Below are 21,394 nucleotides of genomic sequence, written 5' to 3'. Positions count from 1 at the left end.
GCTTCGAATAATTTCGTTCATATGAGATTCTTCGGGGTGCACTCGTATGGCATAGTACACGGCCACCTTAGGTTTAGTGTCCATCGAAACGCGGTCGCCGCAGACAGGATCCAACACAGGTTCCTCGGCTTAGTAGTCGAGCTCCCTAACCACTTACCCACCTCGGAAGTTCGGAAAGTCTTAAGTACTTTATTTTATTTGAACATACTGCTGGCCTCACATTTGAGGCCGTCGCAGGAGTACTTTTCGTGCAATTCATTAAACAAGCAGATTGTGTGTGCGCAGCTTTAACATTGAACTCCTTACTGGTCAGAGGAGACGCAGCTGATTGAAAACCGTAGCCCCATTTATGACTATTGAAGAGGGATTTCTAATAGGCGTGTACTTATGCGTCACTAGACTGCATGTAACTATAGTGAATGCGTCACTAGATTGCACTAAGTCTGCATGTAAGGAAATTGTCCCCGCCGTGTTCTAATTTGTGCGGGTAAATGAAAGCTGGAAAAGGGGATTCCTAAAAAGCATTTCATCAATTATTAAACCAAATACCTAAGCTGCAGAAATCAATGAGAATCAAGGACAGGTACTTTGAGGAGACAAAAAATTCATGTCACTTTCTCGAATGATCCTGCCATTGCTGAGCATGCCCTGAGAAATACCTTACTGAAGTTTAAGACCGCCCAAGAGGCACGCACTGAGACTGCGTCCAATGCTGACCCCGTTCGGAGCTAAACTGATAGAGTATTTTCGGTCATATAAGCGAGCATGTCAGTATACATCGCTGCTGGGAGTCTTCAGGATGGTGTGAAGCTACACTTCCCTCCTGTATACAGCGAAAGGATGGTGTCTATCGTGTTAGCAGAAAGCCATAGAATTTACATCATCAGCTTGACCATGAAAGCCACCATAATGATTACAAGCACGTAAACAACGGTTGATAGAATGGATATGCAGGCTGAAATCGTTCTACGGGAAAACGATGTGTTCGAGCAAAAGTTTGAACGTACTTACCTGACTTTATGATGCTGAGAGCACTCTCCAAACTTTTGGCCCTACATCCGCTGTGATAATATTTCCAAGTGGTTGCTTTAATCTCTATCAACATTTAGCATAATCTGGTCATATGTAGTAAGCCCTCTTGGAATCACTTTTAAGTAAATCTTAATCGTTTGCGAATAAAAGTTCAATACTACTGTAACAGCAGACAGTTGCAGCCAGTAGTGCTGTTATTACAAAGGCCGCAACCGATAAGAAAAAGTTAAATGACATTGCTGCCATTCTAGGATGTGTCTAGGACTTATGCAGAGGAAATATTCCTATCGACATCCACTGTTAGCATTAGATGAACACTACTGTTGGTTATTACCAGACAGTGCCATGGTCGGAGGCAAGATTGACTTCCATTTTCAAAATTGTTTGTGGAAGCACGAAACTGGACTCAAATAAGATAAGTAATCATGTTGGTTATATATCTCCCATTCATTAGTAGGAATTAGGCAGATCACTGTGCAGAGGGTGGGTGAATCAACAAATTTTAATCTGAAGATGTCAACATGGAGTAACCAGGGACTGGTATCCTTAGTCCAGGATACCAACGTGGAATGCAAAAGCTTACAGTGGTCGCGCACAGAAGCAGGAGCCGGCAACATCAGCCCTCCGCATTTAACGATGTTAGACGACATGGCGGAAGCAATTCTTCTGTACTGTCCAACACTTTTAAAAAAGTTCGATGTGCGGTGAATATTGCTCCTAGAAAGGAGCAAGAGGTTAACACGTGACAGCTGTTCAGTTGCGCACTGCCTGCTGCTTACACAGTCAATTGCAGAGTGACTATACACCACTTGAAAACATACGCACCAAAACACAGACTCACAAACAAGCGCTCAGTGCTGCCTCCTTGCACTAGTTCGTTCAAGAGAACGTCACTCCTTCCTGGAAAGCCTGATCTTGAGGAGAAAAAAGGCGACCAGCCTTGCTGCCACCTCGTACCCGACAAGAACTAAGGTCAGCACGTATATCTTCTTGTCCGCAGCACCGGTGACCTCGAGGAACTGCGCAGGGTCTTCATAGAGGCAGATGAACTCGTCGCACTCTAGGCGTTCGCGGCCATAGCCGTAAATAGACAACAGGAGACCGTTGTATGCGTAGTACATGTACGACACATCGGTCATCCAGCGCACGTACGGGCTGAGCAGGTGGGCCTGCACGAAGAAGCCGCAGAAGAAGAAAGCCGGCGACACTACCGGGAGGACCATGAAGACCGCCGTCTGCAAAGAAGAAGCCGGGAGAAGGATTTACTTCCGGGTCTGCATTGCCGTGAACTATTCATTGCAATTATGGTTGGATGTAATGTGTCCAACGCGTACAGTGAAAAACATTTGCACACAACGCTCTTGATTCCCTTACACCGCCGTAAAACAAAACGTATAAGTTTGACTGCAACGGCACCCATTTACTTGAAGGCACTACGAGAGATCAGCAAATTTCATAAAGGGCGCTACTTGCGGCATTTTATTCGTAAGGTAATCGAAACTTTTCATCCATATATGCTAAAAATAACGGTGCTGTAATCGCAATAAAAGCTTAGAAATTATTTCACACTCAGAGTAGCGTCTACGGTGATAGCGGTTAGTATGATAACCAGGCAGCCTTCGTAAATCTACCTAGACGTTTTCTGTTTATTTCGTGATTAACACTGTATAATGAGGACGGTGGTAATCATTCGACAAGTCTAATAATGGCTTTTATGGCACACAGATTGATAACACGAAGAAATAGAATCTCATGACGGCCTTCCTTCACATGCTTGCAGTGAGCCACATTATTATGCCGGGAACACGCTTAGATTGAGATATTTCTACTGCAGTGCAATAAAGAAAAAAGGTTATCGCTACGGCTATCGGCCTCCACCAAGTCCGCTTGCACAAATATGCGAACACATATGCTCTACAGGTATATAAAACACAGTTTCTCATGCGGCTCGTCACTGCAATCAGACACAAACAGTTATAGCATGAAATAGTTGCACGTGCACGCAGGCTAGAAAAAAGAATGAAAGTAAAAGCCCAGTGTTCCGTGTTTATCGAACACACACTGATTGACGTTGTGCGACAAAGGGTATACCAGCCCGACCGGCCGATGTGTGACCGTGGGCCATTTTAAGCGCACCAATTTACTCCGAAATGATTGGCTAATAACTTCCTAGCACAGTGCTAGGAACGTAAATGCATGATATTCTTTCGAATAACTATGTTATACGTTTTCGCCATCAGAACCAAGTGACCCGTGAGGCGGTGTAAACCTTTCTTTTATTGAAAAAAGCGCCGAGTGCACGTAAGGCATGCCCTCCAATTCCCTGACGGAGAAGAAATGCACCTTATCGCACCTGATTAGTAACATTCTTATACCACGCGCTTTCTTGTTTTCCGTGGTTATTACGATGTGCAGTTTGCATGATTGCGTGGCCTATGTTCCTTCGCATTTTCGTCAAAGATTCAGTGGCGAGTCAGCGCTTGTGGTTTCTTTATTCTCATTCGTGTTCTAATGTGTTTGTGTGATTTCTCAATATGAATCTAAACCAACTATCCCAAACGTCTGTTTTGGTATATAGTAACGCATGTTCTAACTACTCCTATAAATAATGCACACCACAATCTTCCTACGTTTGTGCGATTTTTTACTATGAATTATACACCAATTATCCCAAGCGACTGCTTTGCTATATAATAACCTATATTGCTAGCCACTCCTATAGACAATGCACACGATCACAGAAGAATATTCTGTATATATATTTCATATGCCTTCTCCCACATCGTCACCCATCATGACCTTCTTTCTTCTCTCCTTCCCCTTCCCCAGTGCAGAGTAGCAGGCCAGATTTGAATTATTCGGGCCAACCTCTCTGCCTTTTCCTTTCAATAAATACATCTATCTACCACAGAAGAATAAGATCTGAAAGGCTGGTTCACTACCATCGCTGCCCGTTTAGTAATATATGTTGCTAACCGCTACTCTATAGGCCTAACCGCCAACACACGCATTACTTCATTGCAACCTGATCACCTTTAAAATAAATTATATGGAGACGTAATACTCATATCTAAAACCGTTTATACTGCATTTGGTTGCACACTATTAATTGCGAACGTGTTTTGGTTGCTTGCAAGGCCATGCTTATCCCTTTCATTAATGACATCTCACAGCTAGTGTACATGTACATAGCTTCAATGCTGTAGTGCCCAGTATCAACCTGGAGCCTAACGAACGTTTTGTTATAGACGCTAGTGTAATCGAAGACCTATTGGTTTTTTTGTCGACCCCTCATGTATCACCCCTATCCCGATCGGCTGGCTGTCTTTCTCACCTGTAGTTTGGAAACTGCGGACACTATGAGGGCTACCGCCTGCGACACAGAGCAGATCTGCACGGCAAAGAGCATGAAGCAGGCGACCCGCCACAGCACAAGGGGTTGGCCAGTGGGGTAATACACGATGGCGATCAAGACGCCGATAGGGATCACCTGCAAAAACGCCGACGGGTTATTACAAGAGAACGTGTAGCGCTCTGTGAACTCTCTTTGTACTTATGTAATTTCAGCCTTACATGCAGCCGCCTTCCAGGGTGTTGCTACACGCACCAAAATACACGACTGTGACTAGCTCTCTCTCTCTCTCTCTCTATTATTACATTACTGTCAAATATCTCAGGGGAGTGTAGAATCAATTAGCAGAAATACTCTTGTGCACGTAATAGCGGCGTAGTTAAATAGAGGAGCCAACTCTACGATCGATAATTGTCTGGTGAGTGAAAATTCTGAACATTGTGTTGCTTTTCTTTTCGCCTAGCATTCCACTCTTTCCTTTCGGAGGCGGTACTTACCAAAAATGGAATTTCAGCGATGTAGTTTGCCAGGTAGTAAACCTTCAGGCTGTACCAACAGTTGCGCTGCTCCCTCACCAGCACTGATACTTCCATAGGAACTGCGACAAAGGGAAAGAACAGGGTTCAGCATGTGACAGAGCACGGCAGTTTCAGGGCACATGTATTTCCTGGTGTTACCTTTATGTGCCACGACAGTAATGCAAACTCTGAATAAAGGCGCTCTATCTTTTGTTTTATTTTTCTTCCCCATAGTTGAATCTCACGGGATGAAGAAATCGCACCATCCTTTCTTCCTTCATTGGCAGAACTCTGCTTAGACAAGTTCGCGTTTTAAGTTTTCTCTGAGGCGCTAAAGACGCATGAAGACATTATATTAGGGATCGTCGCATCGCCACTTATTTAATGTAGGTTTAGAGCCACAAGGCTGTTTATGGCGTTCGGAAAATCGACAAGAAGCGACGCCGAAAACAGACGCACGAAATGGCAGTGTCGATGTTTGCTGCAGACATGGGTAAACGCACTGAGAAATCCTGAGGTATAAAAAGCTCTAAGATGAACTGTTCGCAATGACTTTATGGGCAGCCAATCACGAAAATTTCACAGAAGCGTAAATAAACAAGCGCTACATATACCCATGGGGTCTCATTTGCCAGTTCAGACCTGTCGTTTAGGTTCAGCATCTATAGGCTGTGCTACAGCACTAAAACCGGTAGCATTCCATTTACTGTCCGTGTTCTGGTCTATACATGTGTGAAGGTAGCAAAGCCATCCATTGAACTACCCTTACTGCGTGATAGCGTACATAGTTCTTTCGGTTGAAAAGGTGTCACCGTCGCTGTAATCCAGAATTAAGAAAAACGTGTGGGAATAAATAAGCGTGCAAGTTCGTACCAACGCTGTGACGCAACCTTTCTTTGTGCAGCTCTCAGGTTGCTGCAATACCATTTCGCTTCTCATTTAGGCTATCTTGCGAAAGAGATTCGAAACGACGATATATGAACTTTCAATCATGTGTCACTCGCTGTAAATGTAAGTGTTCACCGAGAAGTAATACAGATGCTGCACCTTCCTTTCCCCGCAGAAAAATCAGACTACAGACGTTTAATACTTTGCCAAATTCTGTGTCAGACTCATCTCTAAGAACTCGTGGTGTCAAAATGCAGGTGTTAAAAGCGCCATCGCGTCAACTGTTAAATCGAAGCTTAAACGTCCTCCTTATCTTAAAGCACATCGAAGCCTAATAAGGCTCAATAAAATAAGGCATAAACACAGGTCCTCGCCAGGATGTACTGGAATAAGAGTTTCCGCAATTCGCACTTTCGTCCCCTGTAGCTAGCTGGGGAAGTATAGTTCTTGAAATAGGCGCGCCCAATGCTTGCCACACTAGTATGAGTTAAAACTTTACTCAAATACACAGTTCTCCTCTGAGTGTGTTTGCCCAGCTCATAAAATTTTACTTGGGTGTAATATATACTCACATACAATAGCAGCGGGAAGAACTGTTTGGAACACGCAGATGCAGCACATTGAGAAGAACATGGTGACGTTGTTCGTGACCGTGCTCGCTTTGCTCCCGATGTTGTAGAACAGCAGCACCATAAATACCGCGAAGCCGATGTAGGCTACCAATCGCAGAGGGGTGGCCACCTGCACGGTACACCAGTAACGTTCACAAAAGCCCGCCGGCCATTATGTCGTTATCCAGAGCCATTGGTAGAAACTAAACTTCTATGAGGACATGTGCGATACGTTTTGTGTTTAATTTGTAGGGATTGACTAAACGCCTTCTTGCGGAGACCCAACAATTCATATTCTTTGGTTAAGGTTAGAATTTCTGTACAACTTCAGCTGACTGCTGTGAAGTAATTATTGTCCTGAAAGTTGCAATATTTAGTTAGTAGCATTAATATAAAGGAAGCTAGCTAGAATCCTAAGAGAAAAAAATTGGAAATGGAGGTTAACGCATGCTTCATTTTATTAACTTAATGCTCTGTCAAACAAAACATTCACTGTCTGGAATCACCCTACCTTTCACCTCAAGTTTCTAATCTACAATGAAGAAGCAAGTCTTCTTACATAAAATGGGCGCTACGAAAAGGACCCGAATAAAACAATGCAGCGTTCGAGTTACCACAAAATTTTGTACGAGTATGTTACAGGGTGCCACATTCTTCAGGCGTTATCCTTGCTGTTGGTTAATGTGACTTTTAGTGCCGATGCATAAAGAGACAGAGCATCCATAGGTATCAAGCAAACATCACAGATTCTGGTAACGAAAGGTAGAAGAGGAAAAAAAAGTTTTAAAGCAAAGCTTGCCTGTTTGGCCAGTGACCTCATGGCCTTCGCTTCAGGTCACTGGCATGAGAAGAACAAAAGGCAGCATTCGCGATCTACTGATGGTAGCTTGGTGAAGCTTGGTATAGAGTGAGAAAACTCAAGTCTGCAATCGCAACCCAGTGGTCCTCCAAAAATCCGCTTGATCGTGTTTCGCTAAGGGATCTATTGCGGCCTAAAAGGGAAGCTAATCATTACAGGGAATTTTAAGCGCGAACATTTTGCTCCTCCATGTTGTTTAGTAAAGCTGAACAACAAAAGGTCAAATTTCGTTCGCTGCTGTCTTTGATTAAAAAAAATAATGAAGCAGCTCCGAGCGATTAGCTGCTCTTGTAAACTACTGTTTTCTTAGCTTGAGTAAAAGCATGGTAAATTTGATTTAGCTCTATTTTTGCGCGAACTTTACCTCCCCTTTTTGCCCGCGTTGGCAAGCCAACCGAGCATCCCGCCTCGCCGCAGTTGCTTAGAAGATAGAGCGCTCTACTACTGCCAGGAAACCTGGAAGCAACGGCGGGCACGGCGGTCGCGTTTCTATGGTGGCGAATATTTAGGTATTTGTATGTGCAGAGTTGATTTCTAGTTGACTATATCCGATTAGTTTTCTCGATTCGCATTTCCGATCTGCGATTCTATGTGCGTGTGAGGAATGGACTTGGATTTTCTTGTTTATTTTTTTATATGTGGCAAAGTTGAATACCAGACAGAAATTACAATGGATGAGTCTAGATGGTTTGTAGTTTAGCTGGCATGAAGAACGTGAACAGCTCAGCTTCATTCATTAGGATCATTAACAAGTGACTTACTGAGGCACTAAAACGGTGTAAACTCTTGGCGCTCATTAAAAGGATTTCATTAAAGAAAGGTGTTTGCATGCCAGAAATAGCGACGCTTACCATAGTTATCCTAAACTGCACTGATTGGACTGCTGAAAAGGAAGAAGACAATTCCAGAAATTTCTTGCACATGGAGAACTTTTCCGCTGTTTAGGTGAAGCCTCCATTAGGTTTCAAAACACTGAAACATTTTACAAGGAGTACTGGCAACTTATGTGCTGTTGCTAGTAAAGGGGTCGAGGCCCCTCAAGCTGCCCCCGTGAAGCTTTATTTCTTAGCCTCCTTCATACATTTTATTTATATAAACACCTGAACTGACTTGCACAGAAGAACTGATGAAGGAAACCTAGGAGAATAGAGCTTAAGAAAAATAGTTTTGAGAAGTTCATACCCTGTTGCGAAAAGTCGACAGCCAACACCTTTTGAGTAGGACTTGAAACTGATGAAACTGGTTGACTTTGAAAGAGTACATACGATTGGCCTCTGTTTTTTGCTGTCAAGTAAGAAACAAAAAACAAGAGCAACACTTTAGCGTTTTTTATGAATGAAAAATCAGAAGTGTGGTATAATTTTGGCCAAAACTTTGTCTCTTGAAAAGAGGTGCTTACTTAGCTAGGTTCCTGGCAGTTCAAAAGTTAGAAAGAGTGTGAGGAAGAGCATGAGAAATTGCGGCCGGTAACGGCAGTGTAAAATACGCTTAGATTAAGTTCTGAATTGGTATCTTGATATCTTATAGAATGAACCACAATTCACACAAAAAAATGAACTGTTTTCACCTTCGTTATTTATTGTAGATTGTTTATTCATGTAAAGACGAACGCCAAAAGCACTGTTAAGCTGCGTTAATATTTATTTTTGTACCCTCGGGGCTGGGACCATCAGGGAAATGTAACATACAGTGTCATAAAACGCATGTGTTACATGATAGCTTTGATTGCTTATAAGCCATAGAATACAGCACACAACACAAAGTTAATAAAGGAAAGTAAACCAGCCTTAGAATGTGTTATGCTTACTAGTGCACTGCGAAGACGTTGATCGCCTGTATCAGATGTATATGTGCCATCAAATTATAGGAGAACAACAACAGCAACAGATGCGATAAGATAATAAAACTATTATTTATACAAAGAGGTGTCCGTTTTCTGCGGAATTTTCAATTGCATCTAAAGCAGAGCGAAGATGTTTATTATGTCTGATGGAAATAATATCGTGATTAGGCGGTTTCACTACATGGTGATCAGCGTGGACATCAATTAGGGTACAAAAGATAAAAGCGTCTGTTTCGCATTTTTCCAGGCTTACGTTGATATTTACTAAAACACTAAACGCATTCAAGTGATTAAATGAAATAATCGCATAAAAGAAGTGGAATTAATAAATGTGATGGTAGTTAAAGTTTGCCCATTTCGTGTATGATCAAATAATATGGTTTACCACATACCTCACTGCTCATTATCACTCCTCCGTACGTTGTCTGCGCATCTTGTATTGCAGCGCTGCTATCGGGCTCGGGTAACTCGAACTCGCGGCTTAATCTCTCGCAGCAGTCTCCATAGTCTCCAGACGCCACTTCACAGACTGCGGCATCATGAAGGTAAAGAAGGATGAACAGCCGTCGCACATGATAGCCTTGTTACCACGAAGGAGAACTTTTGAGAAAGAAATCATGTACCTATATGTAACCTGTGTTCCTTTTTATTCTTTTTTTTTTTGCGAACTCATGCGGTCATAAGGTATTGTTACGTGGAAACTCGATGTATTTACAGTGTATTTACAGCAAAGTTAGAACTGGCACAGCAGCGAGCAGCAACACAGAACCAGTCCCACTTCTTCTTCTTCACCTTGTCCCTTCCGCGCGGCAAGAGGACACACTTCGTCGTCGTCATCGCGTAGCAGTATGAATAGAAGAAAGCTGAATTAGAGCAGTTTGACAATGTTCTCATTTTCTTGGAACAAAGACAAGAGTGGCAGACAAAGAAATTATTTGCGGACTTCACGACAGTGGAGAAGCTGGGAAAAAGGAAAAAAAAACTATCTGTCAATAAATCATTTGCAGCCATGCGATGCTCTCGTGTATAACAGATTTTGCCGCATCTTAATCACAAAAAGACATTGTACGATGTGTAAATAAGTTATACGTAAATATCTACAAAAGCGCAGTATTCTTGGCATTGTATGAAATCTCAGAAATCACTTGCAAAGCAGATATCAATCAAAAGAAATGATGCAGAGATTGAAACCCATGTGGCAAAAACTAATTACCGAATCACGGGGTTAGCGCCTGTAAGAAACAATTCAGACTGAAATTAGTCTATGTTGTAGACTGTGTATTGGTTTCGTATTGAATGCAACATAAACGAACTGCCACTGATTAAGAGTCATTTTGGGCATTAAATGCTTGCGTAAAACCTCCTTAAAAATTAAGCCTGCCAGATAGTGTTAATCACTTCACTGATAAAACTGGCATTCCACTCAATTCATTTATTTAGACTAATTTGCAGCCAAGAAGAGAGAGCCAAGGTAAAAGATGCACAAAAAGAAGTAAAGCATTGCATCGTTCATCGTTATGTCATAGGTATTATGCCAAGATGCATGGTAAGATGCATGCTTTGGTATGCTCTTTAACAATCGGCTAAGAGTAACCAATAAGTAAGCACGTTTGTTTAAGTAATCCCTCATAATTTAGCTTCTTTAGTTTTTGTTCATTATTTACTGTTGGGAATGTGGTCCGGTTGTTGTGAAAGGAAGCAATCCTTGTGGACACTTAGATGCGCTTATCAAGGTCATCAGGGTAAACCTGCGAGCATTGGCATTCCTGAAAAATCGATGCAGCGTGGCTTGCGATCTCGTTACTAAATCAAAGAAATCGATAACATCACATCATGCTTCCTTAACTGCGTACGTGTTCTAGATTGCGCTGCCCTTTCTGTTTCTTGAATTGGAACCTGCTCAAGACTGCGAGATGGGGCAGTACAAGTTGAATCGCACGTGACCGAGAATACGCACGTTTACTATGAACCAGCGCTAGCGCAGGTAACTAACAAAGAAATTATGGTGAAGACGGTCACTCACTGTAGTCGGCGGGATTGTGAAACTGTGGGCAATGAAGTTCATGCCTCGAAAGGAACGATAGCAGGCTGTTCACTTCACCGTTGTAAATGCAGCGCCCGTTGGAAACCATGTAAAGCTGCAAACGACAAGCAAAATGGTTAGTAGCAAGAATCAGTAAACGTACCATGGCGCGTAATTAGTGGGACGGCGCATTATATGTTACGTTATTAGAAAGGTGTAAATCAATGTTAGCTTAAACTTCGTTGTTTACTTACATAAAAGTTGTCAAGGAAATACATATTTTTGCAAAAATCACATTTCCCGAACTCCCCTAAATTATTTGAAGAAACTTAGTTTAGCTTTCTATTTCCTCTATACACAAATATTATTCGGGTTACAAGTTGGCAACGGACCACGACGACGTTTCGTGTTCATATCACAATAACACATATTCAGGAGTGCAAGATAAACCGGCCACCAGGAAATTAAATGGCATGACAGTCCTTGTCCACGTTACGACCATGAGAACATCATGTAAGACAGCTGTTCTGGTAATGGAACGTATGGTTCCTTATGCATCGGAAATGAGAACGCATAAAAGTCTGAAGACCGAATTCATGTTTCATTTCATTAACCCAGGTGAAACCGAAAATAAATTATACTCGTATAAGAGTAAATTTAGATAGAACAGCAGACGTGATACGCAAAACCAACTAACGCTAGAAAACTTAGAGCAATATAATCCAGCAGTGCCCTTTCGTATAGAAAAATTGTAATCCTACTAAGTCACTTAAGAAAGGAGAAAATGTTCATGCTAGCAAATATCGCGGTGGATTAAAAAAGGTGACATATTAAAAAGCAGTCGATAAATGCGTCGATGTATGCTCTCACCATGTCAAAGTTGGAGAAGATCTTTGCGCTGGGCGCATGTATGGAGCAGATGACCGTATGTCCCGTAGACGCCATTCGCTTGAGGATCTGTATGCACATTAAGCTCGACACGTTGTCCAGGCCACTACGCATTTAAAAACATTGAACTTCGTTCAGTGGACGGGTAAACAGAGTTAACAAGTTTTTGAGGCTGCTATTTTGTTTGTATTTCTTGGGGAGAAAGGATATATAAATAAACTCAATCAAGTTAAGTAAAATTATCGAAGTAGTGAAAAACAAAAGCCTTTTTAGTTCACTGCAGCATTGACTTCCGGATGGATGCCATCAGATTCGAGTATAAGATGGTTAATTGTTTCTGCGGATTTAATACATACTGCAGAGGTGTCATCGTCATGGTTAAATTTCTTCAGTCAGGGCCAGGACATGCCACATACCGGCCACCAACCGCAAGAGACATGCCCGTAACTTGTCGTTCCCAACGCCCACAATTAAAACAAATACAAAAGTTAAATGAACAAAGACTACTATAAAATGAAAACAGCAGACATAATTTATGCAGCTTTTGCTGACTGCAGCCTGGATAACCAAAAAAACTATTCTTTTTGAAAAAAAAATTCGAGTTCTTATTTTAGGTAAAATATTCGCTTTATATCTTTTAGATCGACGAGATCACAGCAAGAAGGGTAAAAGCAGAAATACAAATAACGGAGAAATAAAAGAGAGCGAGATGAAATTTTATATTAAAAGCATATGAAGTGACAGTAGTTCTTGTTCCGGTTTAAAGGTGAAAAGTAGTATATGCTCATGAGTGTGAAAAAAAATTTGTGCGTCCGGGAAATGTGTCACACCCTCATTGTCGAGAAATGGCTTGATTGATGAGTAAAAAGAATTGCTATATGAGGTAGAGGGTGAAAAAAAGCGTCCGTGCGCAAAATGGCATTCATGTGGTGTAATCAGTTAATTAGAGCCAAAAAAGTCAGTTCGTTGTCAAAATAGTCAAGGACGTCGATACAGCGTGCAGACGTCAAAACAACCATGGACGTCGAAATTATGCGAAATGTGTCTGAATTATGCAAAACCTTGCAAAACTATTGCAAAGCTTTAATGGCATGGCCTCGTCATTGCATTACAGCATTGAAAATAGTCAAGATTAAAAGAGGAATAAAAGACTGAACGAGGAAAAAGATTAAAAGCGTTAGAAAGAAAACAGCCAAATGACGAACAAGTAGAACGAGTAAAAAAGAAATAAAAGAGCAAAATAAAAACTAATAAAAAGAACCAAATGAGTGAAAAAGCGGCAAATTAGTGCGAACAGTCGCAGGAACGGCTTTCGCCTTACCACACCTAAAAGAGATCTAAGTGCCTCCAACGAATTTTTTATTCCGTTCTCTATGTGCCACCCCTTTGAACTGTGCCTTATTCTTTAATTTTATTCGCACTTTAATAAGTTTTCTTTCCCATCATTAAGTGAATAATCGCCTCTCTTAACTAGAAAAACCTAATTACACTGCCCGTCAAAAGTTCTTCAGTTCTGTGAGCCCTGATTTATGCTTGTTTTTGTCCACTTAAGTTGTCAAGTTTAGACCATGTTTCATTCTGTACCTATAGGTCAATTCCATACGTTGAGCACCTACCTTGTGGGCTCGTCGAGGAACAGAACAGGTGGATTATTGACGAGCTCCTGGGCGATAGCCAGTCGCTTCCGCTGGCCGCCGGACAAGTTCTCGGTTCGCGTGTGTCGACACACCTCAAGGCCCCATTCTTGAATCGACTGGTCCACCTTAAATGAGGAAAACCTTGTGAAACGTAGCACCTATTTTCTGAAGATATCAAATTATTATGGTATGGTACCTCTGACAACACCGCTACATGAAATCAAAATTGGCGGTAGTTCCTCTTCGCAGCTTAAGTATAATCATAGTTCTGCAAAGGGGGTTTTCGTTCGGCAAAATGCACTGGCGTGCGTCTCAGTGGTCTAGTTGATTATGCATGCTAAAGACAACGAGCACAGGTGCCTTTGCCTTGCGAGCTTTTATTCTATGTCTTGTTCATGTATCGCTTTGTTTGTTTGTTTGTTTGTTTGTTTGTTTTTTGCGTTTTACGTGTTCACAGAAGCCTTACTTAAGGCGACATTGCTCTGCACTTTCTCAAAAAGAAAACTTGCTAACGTAGCCATAACAGTGACATTATAGCGCTGGTAATCAGTGTCTCTCTCCTGCAGTATTACAGTACTTCGTACAGATGTCACCAGAAAAAAAAAAAGCTTCGAGGTCGTTTCAGCTTCGTCTTACGGGTAAAACGCGATAGTGCCTTTTCCTTCTTTTTCTTTGTTCTCCCTTGATGTACGATATTTCAGTGCTCCTACGCATACTACTAAGTCACACACACCACAACGCATTGTCTAGGCTCTATAATATAACAAGCGTGTGCCAACGAACCTTTGTGGCCTGCACCTAGCTTTTTCGTTCAGCAAGTATGGGGCGTGCGTTCAATACCTAACACTGGAAATTAAATAACGTTACCGATTTATTTGTGTTTTCTGAAGTGCCTCTTTACAGGAACCTCCTCGACAAGCTTGACTTCATTTTAACCCCCTACTTCTTGATTTGTTGACGTATTTTCAGAATATCGAATGAATATTTCCGCCGGCAGCCAGACTCCACCGAATTTTCTGCGGTATGAGCTTCCTGTTTTGTCTGCCTCAGATCTCTATTCTGAACATACCATTATACATACTACTTGAACAAGAGCGTTCTAGCACAAATATTTCAAACACTAGTGAATTAAAGTTCGAAAGCCTTAAAGAAAACGTCACATATTTTGCAAGGTTCCAATTCGTAGGCACTGTTCCTTAGAGCAAGATTGAGTTCTGTTTTGCCAGCAAAACGCATAGTGCCCGTAAACTGTTGTGTCATATCTTAAAACAATATAACCTAAAGCAAGTATGTTTTTGTCGTGGAAAAAGGCCATGTGGTACCTAACGTTAAACAACAGACAGGAAAGAGCGCGCAGTCTGAGACAGAGTGAGAATTTCAAGATGAATCCCTATTCCAAACTAAACCTAGATATTTTACACGGGAAGCATAAACTAGCGTTGTACAGGAGCAGAAAATGCAGTCAGATGTATGAAAAGTATGGATCTCTAAAGTGTCATTTTCTTTATGACTCACAGAAGTATATCAGCTAAGCTTTGAATACTATAATATTGATAAGATTGTGTGCTATCTTCAGTGGGGAATTGTGTGGCAAATTCCATATAATGACTATTTTCAAAGGGAAAGCCTTTGGCGTATTTTAAAGTATCGTTTGCATCACCTGCAGTTTATTCAGAAATTTAATATGCCAGCCTCTCGTCATCGTAACTGCTTTTCTGCAAAATAAGTACAAAACAATGATAAAACTTCTGCTCACCTTCTTCATTTTGTCTTGTGATTCCATGTTGGGCATGCGCAGTTCGACGCTCATGAAGATGGCCTCTTGCACCGTTAGGGCCGGCAGAAGACGATCTTCTTGCATGACGTAGCAGCTCTGCTTGTTGAACAGGGCTTGGTCACGCACAAATCCGTTGATCTGCACTTCGCCCTTGTAACCCTTGTCGCTGCGAGAGAATGTGGAACTTGACTGTATGGTGGTGCACATGTACGGCTGTCAGCAGCTCTTGTGTAATTGTGCTTCTTCGTCCTGCACTGCTGTCTTTGTGAAGTAGCGTTTTTGCTTGTTTCTGTTTAATTTTTTAAAGTTTATATTTTTAAATCATTCCTGATGCAGTACTTTTAAATCGAGATTTGAAACGTGGTGCATTCTACCACACTTAATAATTACTTCAGAGGAAGAACAAAGAAACTTTCAAAGGATGACGAAAATTCACGTATGTCCGACTAGGTGTCGGTCCCGTTTCCCGATCTTTCTTTTTTATTTTTTGCCGTTCCAGCTTATATTTCGGACAGGACGGAAGGTCGATAGTTTCTCGATTGATGCTTGTGCTCAAAAAGCGTAGTTTTCTTTGTAGCGATGCTTAATATGAGAGAACTATCAAACGTATGCTATTTCCGGCCCTGTTCTCTTCCTGGCACACGGACTGCGCGAAGGAAGATCGCTAACTCTTCAGCTTACGCACCACACAGGACCCAACCATCTATTCGCCGCGAGATCGACCTAGAGGTGGCACCACTGTTGCTCCAATAGCGCGGATCGGCAGCCGGCGCTTTCGCAGAAACACATGCGGCATCGGGTTGTTTCCAAGTTTACAGCGGGTTTGCTAGCGAAAAAAATCATGCCATCTGCAAATCATGAGCTATTTACAGTGTTCCAATTTTTGAGAAAAAAAAACAGAATTGGCGAATGCTGCTGAATATTAGGAAAACACGGCAAGCAACCATATGTCTTTTAGTTTGCTGGCGTGGTTTTGCACGCATTTATCCCTGTACCGCGTCCTCGGTCCTGATATTTTTGTTGCATTACACTTGCCCTGTGTGCGCGTAACTAACAGATTTGCAGGCAAATTTAGCGTCAATTACAGCCAGTGAATTTCGCCTCGTGAATTGTTACTGTTGCGGCATGGTACACTGTGAAGAAAATGTGCACACTGCTGGCTTGACGGCCATACGAGCGCGCATCCACACTGAGTAGGTTTCGCTGCTGCGCCGCAAGGTGGCTACTCTGCTCGATCGCGAGGCCAATAGGCCATTTAACGGCTCCTGTGATTGTTTATTCGTGTGCTTGTTTAATTGTTTGCTTTTTATTCTTGTTTGTTTTCGGACTTGATTGTTTGTTTGTTCGTTATTTTGTTTGTGTATTTGTTTGTTCGCCTGAGTCTTGCGTTTCACTTTAATGCATCGAACTATTGGAATGTTGGCTTGCACCTGTCTTCGGCACACGAAATATGTTATTCCTGAAGTTCTGCACCCTCAATTAGATTGCTTGCGGAGCTTCACTATTATGCACAGAAGATCCTAAAACTGTCTGGAGTGTGGCGGCAATGTAACCGCTTTTCTGGAACATTCAGCGTTGTGTTAAAGAGTTAACGTAATTTGAAACACACCCATTTTGGTTGTACCGACCGTTTTGGTTCACCTTTTTTGAGGGAACAGGTCTGCACAATAAATTGGATGATTTCATGCGATAAGAATATATTTATAGCCCCCGTTTTTTCTACTCTAACCATGGCTAGCCTTGACCGCCTAGTAAAGAGCAGAGACATTACACTGACAACCAAGATCCGTATAACTCGTGCTATGGTCTTTCCAGTTGCGATGTATGGATGCGAGAGTTGGACTGTGATGAAGGCTTACCGCCGAGGAATTGACGCGTTTGAATTGTGGTGCTGGCGGAGACTCTTGAGAGTTCCTTGGACACCAGATGATCAAATTAGTCAACATTGTCGACCATAAACCCTGACTGCTCATTGGAGGGTCAAATTCTAAAGTTAAAGCTCGGCTACTTTGGTCATCTGATGAGAAGAGAGGAGTCGCTGGAGAAAGATTTGATGTTGGGAAAGGTTGAGGGTCACCGGAGAAGGGGTAGGCAGTGAACGCGATGGTTAGATGACATCCTCGAGGAGCTGCAGATGAAGTTATGTGATGTTAGGAAGATAGTGAGAGACCGGAAAGCGTGGCGTGATATGGTCCATAGGGTCGCGAAGAGTCGGACACGACTGAACGACTGAACTGAACTGAACTTTTTCTACTCTAGTTTGAATTTCTACACCAGACTATCTATCTGGTTCGTGCTGCTGTTTTCTTGGTTGTTTCCACCGTCACGTGATAATAATTATGATTATATTAGAACCGATCAGATGCTTCATAGCAATGAGGGAATATTAGGCCAGCATAATACAAACACAATTAATAGTACATTAGAGTTCATTTTCTGACACACCACTTCGACTGGCTACTCCCGGCGGGAATAACTCCGTGACGGCTTCCCAAAAAATCAAAGGGGAGCCAATATTTATGTTGTAAAATTATAATATCGTCCCATCTTAACGCCATTGCTTAGATAGGTTTACCCGGGAGCTTTGAAAACGCTTCACGGGTGCAGTTTCTTGCACCGCACGTCTGCACAGAGGGAAATAATTGTCTAAAGCGCTGGATATTTTTGTTGCTTTTTTTTTTAGTTTGTGATTGCAAAGCACCTTAAGGGCATTGGCGAAAAAACGTGAAATCTACCTTTGTCGATAATTATCGCCTTCTAAGGCCAATGACCTTACTATTGCAGGAAACGGAGCGGGTTTCTGAGGCCAGTTTACGCAACTGTTCAATTGCACCCAGCTTTCCCTGAGTCATTTTCAGATTCCACGTCATAAGTCTGAACTGAATCGCAGAAAGAATTTTATAGCCTTTTTATATGCGAAGTAAAGCCGTCCTTTTTCAGTCGGACAACCTCAGCGTAGCTAGAAATAGCCGCAGGATATAATGTTACTAAGAAACAAAGATGAATGGGGTCGTAAAACGTCCTGTAGAATATTCGATGTCAGCTTTCCAGTAGAAAACAACCAGATAATCATGGCGGCGCGGCATGTGTCAGATGTTAGAAGTTCGGTGCACTGCTGAAACCTTCAATTCCTGGCCTCATGTAGCGTGCGCACCTAGCAAGCAGTAACTTGTGGCGGAAGTAGACCGAGTCGGAAAGGGAGTCCATTGTGCAAAACAGCTCGAAAGAAAAGGGAACGAAAGATACAACGACCAGTGTAGGATAAAAAGGGGAAGAAAAAGTTGGAGCTTTTACCTGCCTTTCCTATCTTACTGTCTCAGCCACTCAGCCGTTAAGAATCGTGTTCCATGTGGAATAAAGTTAGTTTAGAGTCGGCGCTCGTTGTGCCGTCGTATCTTTCGTCCTCATCCCTTTAGCGAGGGTTATTCGCAAAAGTAGTTCAGCACGTGGGAAGGGCGAATCGCTCCGCCATAGTCATGGATGGGTGAGCTGTCCTTAATCCTTTACCTTTACATAATAACAGACCGCGGAAGCGGGCAGGAAAAGTGGTTCATTATTTTGGTTTATGCCCTGTTTATACCATCGTTTATGCCCCTTTAAAGATTTAGCCACCGCGGTGAACGAGTGTTCGCTTTCTTCCAGGAAGTTAAAGGGCAAAAGTTACTATTTTTTTACCTCAATGCTTCGAAGGGTTTTATTAACCGTTACGATGGCGACATAATCCGGCCTTATACGTTGAAATTCGGCCGAGTCCAGTCTTGGATAGCTTATGACATGGGCGCAGTATGTTTAATGATTTGAGCATCCCTTTCTTCATCGGAGCGTGTTAGGATTGATCCTCAGGGCTGTCGGACGGATTTCCTAACGTTTACAAGCTTTGTTCCAACTTTGCACTTACGTTTGGTGCGGAACGCTTGGGAAGGGAATCTTGGACGAAATCGTTGCTTTGACGTATTATTGGGTCGTTCTGTCGTTCATTAACCTAAATCCATCACGTGCAGGGAAGCACAACTGCGCTCTATTTCGTTTTATCGCCTTTTATTTTTCAATTGTGGGAGCGATTTCTTTTCTACCTAGACTGGCGATAGGTTGATAGCCGCATTCGGGTGCCGCAGCTGCAGAAGCATATTACTGTGAGCACTTGATCAAATATTTTTTTCTCCAGCCCGACGGTGGTGATTCGGCACTATCATTTGCAAAAGTAATAGTTCCAAGACGTGCCACACCGCAAGTGATGCTACCCGAAAGTGCACTCCTCGTGTTGAGACCTGCCTAATGCGCTGGTCTTGAAACAAGGACGACATCATCAGCGTCAGCCTCATGCGATACGGCACGTTTCGGAACTTAAAGGTTGAGTCTGCTAACTTTTGCAGGTAGTAGTACATCTACCTGTGCATAATGTCTGGCGCTGGAGGAAACTTTCGTTCGGACTGGCGTTTTAATAAGTCGTTTGGTGCTCATGAGTCCAAATCATTCGCACGTCGCGTGAATAAAAAATACTGGTCGTTCAGATGGCTCTGTTATGCCATCCAGTCCCTCGCGGGTTAATCCGACACCTAAAAGCCGCACGGCACGCACGTGCCTTCAGTGAGAGCGCGGGTGTCTGCGTTTCAAAGCCCAGCACGAACTGACGTTGGCCTTGCAATAGACGAGGTCACGGACAGCGCTTGCCCAGAAGAGAGAAGGCTAAACACGCGCGCGGAGAGAACCGGACTGTGAGTCAACACCGATGGTGAACCTCTGCACAGCCTCAAAAAATGATGTGAGACCGCAGTATAAACGACCAAATAATTATCTAAAACGACGACATTCGCAGAAACAGCAGCGAATCGATGAACCTTGAGCTCCTCGCAAAAAGAGAGGAATACATTTTGTCGCGCATCCACCGTATGCCGGCGCTTTCGTTTCTCGGACACGACGCTCTCAGCTCAAGGTGACTTTGTAGCAGCCCATTCTAGCCCCGTCTAAACCACTTCTGGATCCCCCGACCTCCAGCTGCCTGAAGAAATAATACCGACACCGGGATTGCAGTCGCCGTATGCTGGCTCATAAGAGGACCGGTCACCTGAATGTGCAAAATTAGGGCACTTCTCGGTGGACTGTCTATATCATCCCTTCATTCACGTGAACAGGTCGTTTTCGATAGTGAAAATTATGCACGCTGGTATATCGCGGCGGTTTATCAACGTAAAACACCTAATAATTTGCCCTTGTTTTCACCAAACGCAACGATTGATATAAAGCATATATACAACATCTGCTTCACACAGCACTGGTTTCACTGAACACGTATTATCGTACGTATTCAAAGTATATGCTCGCACTCGAATTGGCATTACTCTGAATAGAGAAATACTTCGTCTCTTTAGGGAATGAAACACGTTCTCTTTCACTAGGCCTCAGCCTTAAATCAAATATGCAGAAAGGAGTCGCTTGAACTAGGGACGAAGGGTAGGACCACAACAATGGAACAGGATCTGAATAGAACCTGCATGCATGTTATATAACTCCGAAAAACGAATTCTTGCCTACACGGGTCAGATAAAATGGGGTGAATTCCCCACTCCAGACTGTACGCCCTTTATGGCACAGGCCCACTTGTAATACATTTCCTATAACCAGCAGACAATTGTGGCACCTTTTGGTTTATAGCGTGTACCATGCTAGCTCCGAAGCACAGCCGTATCTGAAGACGAACGAGCAACATCGCGAGACAGAGCATGATACTCACTAGAAACCCGTGAGCAAGTTCAGCAACGTCGTCTTGCCGGCTCCGGAGGGACCCATGACGGCCGTCAGCGTCCCTGACCGGGCCTCTCCGCTCATATTCTCGACGAGGTTCCTACTGGCTGGAAAGCAAGGAACAGAAAGCGAAAAGAGTTACTCGCACGTTTCTCTCTTGCGTGCCTTCCTATTGAGCATCGTTGATCCCTACGTCGAGCGAATAATGGACGCAACAAAAGGAC

At 42.8% G+C, this 21,394-nt stretch overlaps 1 protein-coding gene across 1 annotated transcript in view; it reads right to left on the bottom strand.

The window, feature by feature from the left end:
- Positions 1–1,523: 1,523 nt before the first annotated feature.
- The window catches only part of LOC146185802 (ATP-binding cassette sub-family G member 1-like), a 33,663-nt gene continuing 13,792 nt past the window's right edge, over positions 1,524–21,394 (bottom strand). Inside the window, exons 3-13 of the mRNA XM_084605584.1 lie at positions 21,160–21,277; positions 15,408–15,594; positions 13,631–13,776; positions 11,997–12,120; positions 11,127–11,241; positions 9,496–9,632; positions 8,443–8,544; positions 6,363–6,531; positions 4,882–4,982; positions 4,367–4,522; positions 1,524–2,267 (exon numbers count right to left, since the gene is read on the bottom strand). Of these exons, the coding sequence (XP_084461710.1) occupies positions 1,923–2,267; positions 4,367–4,522; positions 4,882–4,982; positions 6,363–6,531; positions 8,443–8,544; positions 9,496–9,632; positions 11,127–11,241; positions 11,997–12,120; positions 13,631–13,776; positions 15,408–15,594; positions 21,160–21,277 (1,700 nt within the window). The 3' untranslated portion in view covers positions 1,524–1,922. The remainder of the gene's footprint in view (positions 2,268–4,366; positions 4,523–4,881; positions 4,983–6,362; positions 6,532–8,442; positions 8,545–9,495; positions 9,633–11,126; positions 11,242–11,996; positions 12,121–13,630; positions 13,777–15,407; positions 15,595–21,159; positions 21,278–21,394) is intronic.

The sequence above is a fragment of the Amblyomma maculatum genome, chromosome 6 (genome assembly GCF_055883805.1).
Source record: "Amblyomma maculatum isolate TAMU_Amacu chromosome 6, ASM5588380v1, whole genome shotgun sequence".
Lineage (NCBI taxonomy): Eukaryota > Metazoa > Arthropoda > Arachnida > Ixodida > Ixodidae > Amblyomma > Amblyomma maculatum.
This window is presented reverse-complemented; position numbering and strand designations above follow the sequence as displayed.